Here is a 5,574-nt window from a genome sequence, read left to right as displayed (position 1 = left end):
CCCTCCTGACACTGAACAGCATACACAACATTACTCTGTTTGTGCCGGGGGACTGGATCTTTGGGATGAACCAGTTTTTGCCGTAATGTATTTTGGGGTTTAAAAGCCACTGGGACGTTATGTTTAGAAAATAAACGTCTCAGTTTCTCTGATACCCCCTCAACATACGGAATGACCACTGGTCTGGGTCTGGGTTCCTCCTTTTCACCTGATGGCTGACTGGAGTCCTGTTTGGGTTTCTTCTCTGCTTTCAGGAAGGCCCAGTTAGGATATCCACATTGCTCTAGAGCCTGTTTTGTGTAGGATTTCTCCTTCTGCCTGGCTCCCGAGCTAGTGGGGATGCTGTCTGCTCTGTGATACAGAGTCCTGATGACTCCTAACTTGTGCTCCAAAGGGTGATGGGAGCCAAACTGCAAATACTGGTCTGTGTGGGTGGGTTTGCGGTACACCTCGGTTTGCAAATGTCCTCTATCAGAGACTGAGACCTCACAGTCCAAGAAAGCCAACTTGCCATTTTTTACATCTTCTCGTGTGAACTTGATGTACTTATCCACAGAGTTGATGTGGTCAGTAAAATGTTGGACTTCCTGAGATTTAATTTTAACCCAGGTGTCGTCAACATGCCTGAACCAATGACTTGGTGGTGTCCCTGAAAAGGATGCCAAGGCTCTCTTTTCTACCTCCTCCATGTACAGGTTGGCAACAATAGGAGAAACTGGAGACCCCATAGCACACCCATGTTTCTGCCTATAATATTGCTCCCCATGTGAAGTAGGTTGACTGCAGGCACAGTTTCAAGAGTTGACACAGTTGTTCTGTGGAAAGCGTGGTCCTGCTGCTCAGAGTGGTGTCTGATTTTAATCTTAAACTGACCACCTCTACTGCATCATCAACAGGAATGCACGTAAAGAGTGATGTGACATCAAAAGAGACCATTGTTTCATCAGTCTCCATGATGACATCCCTCACCTTATCCACAAAGTCCATGGTGTTCTGTATGTGGTGAAAGCAGAGAAGAAACCCAAACAGGACTCCAGTCAGCCATCAGGTGAAAAGGAGGAACCCAGACTCAGACCAGTGGTCATTCCGTATGTTGAGGGGGTATCAGAGAAACTGAGACGTTTATTTTCTAAACATAACGTCCCAGTGGCTTTTAAACCCCAAAATACATTACGGCAAAAACTGGTTCATCCCAAAGATCCAGTCCCCCGGCACAAACAGAGTAATGTTGTGTATGCTGTTCAGTGTCAGGAGGGCTGTGATCAGTCTTACATCGGGGAAACTAAACAGCCATTGGCCAAAAGGATGGCCCAGCACAGAAGATCAACATCATCAGGCCAGGATTCTGCGGTCTACACTCATCTCCAGGCCAGCGGTCACTCTTTCAAGGATGAAGATGTTCACATCCTGGACAGAGAGGAACGATGGTTTGAGAGAGGAGTAAAGGAGGCCATCTTTGTGAAAAGAAATCGTCCATCATTAAACAGGGGTGGAGGCCTCCGGGTTCAACTGTCCCCCTCTTACAATGCTGTGATTGCTAGTATCACTCAGCCCTCTGTGAGTAGTAAACAGCCATCAGTGTGCTAATGATTCGTTGTTAGGCTGATGGTCCTTCTTGAGCATGTGATCAGCTGGTTTTGGTTGTCAGCAGCAAACTGGTTGATCCACTCTGAGAAGGTGCTATTTAAGAGACTGAGCTGAATACAGCACCTCAGACTGAGGAAGTCTCTCGGATGAGAGACGAAACGTTTCTAGATTTTTTTTGCTTTGTTTTGTTTTTTGTTTTTTTGAATGTCCAGAGGACCAGATTGAACTTTTTTGGATTTTTCTACCTGGATTATTGAGCATGCATCAGGATATTGTAGGAATTACGTTCAGTATGTAATGTTTTTGAGTGTTTGCGATGTTTCCAAGAGTGGAAATCTGTTGTTCTTGTTAATGTCCTGTTCAGGTTTGGTTTGACATTTACAGTATGTTAAAGTCTCTGTTATTTGATATAAACTGACACCATGAGTTAGAGGTTGTTCCTGGTATGTATAAGGGGGAAAGCACTGTGAGGGCAGAAGATAGTACCTTGTTATCCTGATGCATGCTCAGTACCTTGTTATGTTTTGCTTAGCATAACAGTTTTGTGAGTCCCCGTTCTCCTGTACACATTTTTTTTTTTCGGGGGGTGGAGAGAGTTTTTTTTTAGCTGACTTAGTTATCGGAACTCAGTTTACCAGAAGCTAATTGGTCCGTCTGAGAATATGCTCCCTCAGGAGAAAATGTAGAAATTAGCCCCTTAAATGATAGATTCTGTTGAAATGTATGGAAATAAGTGGACGGCATTCAGACAAGATACATACAGATAGATATATACAACATAGATATATTACAGTAGATTCTTTGGGCAGAGCCCCAGGCTTCAGGGCTCCCTGAGCTCTTGGGCCCCAGGGGCTGGTAGGCCCATTCAGTAATCCAGCCCTGCTTTTAATTAATCACTTCACTGCCTGCCTTTTGCTTTTACTGTGTGTTCACAACAACAGTTAGTAAAGCTGTTAAAATCAGAAGTAATTCACTTTCTACTGACAACAGTGACACAAATGACAGTAGCACTTTATTTGAGGGGGGTGACATGAACATGGCATGCATTATGAACATTAATGGCACTCCTAATGGTCATAACTGTTGTCATAAAGTGTCAGCATCTCAAACGGTGTCAGTTTTTACATTACAAAAAACAAATGACATTTTATGACATCAGTCATGACCATTGGAAGAGTGTCATTAATGTTCATGATGCATGTCATGTTTGTGACAGGTTCATGACACCAATATGTCACTCCCTTCAAGTTAAGTGTAAACAAAATGACTAAAGCTACAAAAATTGGGAAATGAGCAACTAAATGAAGTTCAAAACTGCTAGACTTTATGAAAAATGTACGCATTTAGGCTGGAAATGAAAGGGCAATGTGCATGTCATGAACGGACACAGATATTTTAGCAGCTATGCTTTATGAGGGACAAAAGTGATTTTACAGCTTTAGTAACTCTTGGAGCGAATGCACGATTACAGAGTCTACACATACAACAGTAATACCAAGAAAGGTCAGTAGGAGGAAGTGGTACTCCTAAGTAAACTTGGATTAGTAGCCATATGATGCTTTTCCACACCATCTCAACTCTCATGGGCTTAGCACCCCACCGCCCCAGTTAAGGGCCTGCCCACTGCCGGCACCCACCCCTACTCAGCCCGGTTTAAGGGACCACCTTGTTTGAGGTTCAGACTGCTCCAAGGGGCCGGCTTTGACGTAAGCAGACAGCAGGATGACCCAGAGAGCACAACAAGAAATGACATTTACTGAGAGATATCGTAGCACAGCGTGGCTACATTCGGACTTACAAGCAGTGCCGGGATAAGCTTAAGAAATTGAAGTCTGATTATAGGGTGATTAATGGGTGGAGTGGCTCTAACACAATGACCTGTTACGACCCCACCCACAGAGCGGGAAACAGGTCACAGTGGTAAATCACCTCCACCTGTGAAGAACCGAGAAGACGATAGCCAAGTGGAATCGCACTTATCAATGGCAAAGCAGCTTAACTTAGCCTAACCACTGACTAAAGGGCATGGACAAGGACACCCATTCATTTTTCTTAAAAAGAAAACATTATTGCAAAATATGCACCATTTATTTCAAATACAGCTTTGAAACAGTTACTGTGCAACAACGAACCATAGATAACATGATAATCCTAAAATTGTTTCTTCAAAACAATTAAAAGTTTAGTAAATGATGGGAAACAAATCCAAAATCCTCGTCATAAAATCTAACCAGTACATTCAAACAAGTGCCCGTGGCTTCATCAACGTTGAGAAAAAAAATGGCAATCTTTAGCTTTTCAGATTATTTTAAAACTCTGGTGAGATAACCTGTGATTGTATAGCTAGCATGCTGCCTCGGACAAGTGTGTGAGGGTGATTTTATCCTCCTCTAACTTCTTACATAAACTGAAGAGTGGAGGAGCGATGGTAAATGACAGATGTAGCTCAGCAAAGAAAGAGCAGACGTGAATTTTTAAATCGGTCAGTGAGGGTGGGATGTCTGCCGAGGCTGTTGATGGCTCCAACAGCCGTTTTATGTCTAGGGTCTGATTCGGAGATCCGGCACGGCACCGGAGTGCTATCAGCCTTACAGAGAACAGTGTTGTTAAAAAAACAAAAAGTTTTAATTTGTGTTGCCAGGTTTGTGTCTTGTAAGATAAAAATGAAGCAGAGAGGGATTGGCAGCGTGGGCGCTCGGCGACACTCACATGTACTCGATGGTGCCACAGAAAGTGTGCGTGACGCTTCCGTCGTGGATCGACTCCTTGCTGAGGCCGAAGTCCGTCAGCTTGATGTGTCCTTAAACACAACATCGGTATGAAAAGACACCATCATAAATACACAAACGGCCTCCGTTACTTGTGTGGTGCGTTACCATGGTGACAGAGCATGATGTTCTCCGGTTTCAGGTCTCGGTAGATGATCCCGTTGGAGTGGAGGTGACCCAGGGCCAGAATGATCTCTCCCAGGTAGAAGCTAAACACGTACAGAGTTCAAGTTCACGACTTACAGGAACAACGAACCTACGCTGAAGCTGCTCCAAATTAAAAACCCTGTTAGCGTGCAAATATTTCACCGCTAGGAGACAACTCGCACCAGGCCGTGTCCTCCATGAAGATGCCCTCCTTCTCCAGCTGCATGAAGAGCTCTCCTCCTGAGGAGCAGGAACAGAGTCAGAGATCGCACCTTCGGTTCTTCATCGGCTGAGTCATCGTCTAAACGGACTTCTTTTTGGGCCGTCGATACGTTAGCAAACTTTCAGCTGTTTTAGCTGCTCAGATGTCAAAATGTTCAGCTCGTTCAGGACAGTACAGCCAGGACTTTTGTTTATTATAACTTTTAGACTTTTTCAAACATTGAACTTTATATTTTCATCTGGTTGAAAATGATGTTTTTTAAAACTTGGTGCACTTTAAATCCACATCAGCATATTTGCTCCATCTCCTCGTGTCCTTTTTGTGTCGTTTAATGTTTCCAGTTTGTCTCATGTTTCTATTCATCTTTTATGCATCCTTTTTTTTTTTTTTTATTTGTCCTTTTTGTCTATTTGGGCGTCCTTTTGTCTTTTTGTGCCTTTTATGCATCCTTTGTCTTTTTGTGTGCCCTGTTGTCTTTGTCTTTTTTGTCTTTGTCTTTTTTGTCTTTGTGTGTTTTTTTGTCTTTTGTGTGTCCTGTTGGTCATTTTGTGTGTCCTTTTGGTCATTTTGTGTGTCCTTTTGGTCATTTTGTGTGTCCTGTTGGTCATTTTGTGTGTCCTGTTGGTCATTTTGCGTGTCCTGTTGGTCATTTTGTGTGTCCTGGTGGTCATTTTGCGTGTCCTGTTGGTCATTTTGTGTGTCCTGGTGGTCATTTTGTGTGTTGTGTCCTTTTTGTCATTTTGCGTGTCCTGGTGGTCATTTTGTGTGTCCTGTTGGTCAAATTGTGTGTCCTGGTGGTCACTTTGCGTGTCCTGTTGGTCATTTTGCGTGTCCTGGTGGTCATTTTGT

General features: G+C 43.5%; 1 protein-coding gene across 1 annotated transcript in view; it reads right to left on the bottom strand.

Annotated features, from left to right (window-relative positions):
• Window positions 1–4,292: 4,292 nt before the first annotated feature.
• LOC119422504 (ribosomal protein S6 kinase beta-2) overlaps window positions 4,293–5,574 on the bottom strand; it is a 2,299-nt gene continuing 1,017 nt past the window's right edge. Inside the window, exons 3-5 of the mRNA XM_037689880.1 lie at window positions 4,685–4,742; window positions 4,464–4,564; window positions 4,293–4,387 (exon numbers count right to left, since the gene is read on the bottom strand). Coding sequence (XP_037545808.1) covers window positions 4,293–4,387; window positions 4,464–4,564; window positions 4,685–4,742 — 254 coding nt within the window. The remainder of the gene's footprint in view (window positions 4,388–4,463; window positions 4,565–4,684; window positions 4,743–5,574) is intronic.

The sequence above is a fragment of the Nematolebias whitei genome, chromosome 16 (assembly GCF_014905685.2).
Source record: "Nematolebias whitei isolate Nwh7 chromosome 16, NemWhi1, whole genome shotgun sequence".
NCBI lineage: Eukaryota > Metazoa > Chordata > Actinopteri > Cyprinodontiformes > Rivulidae > Nematolebias > Nematolebias whitei.
Note: the sequence above shows the minus strand (reverse complement) of the source record. Positions and strands in the feature narration are given on the sequence as shown.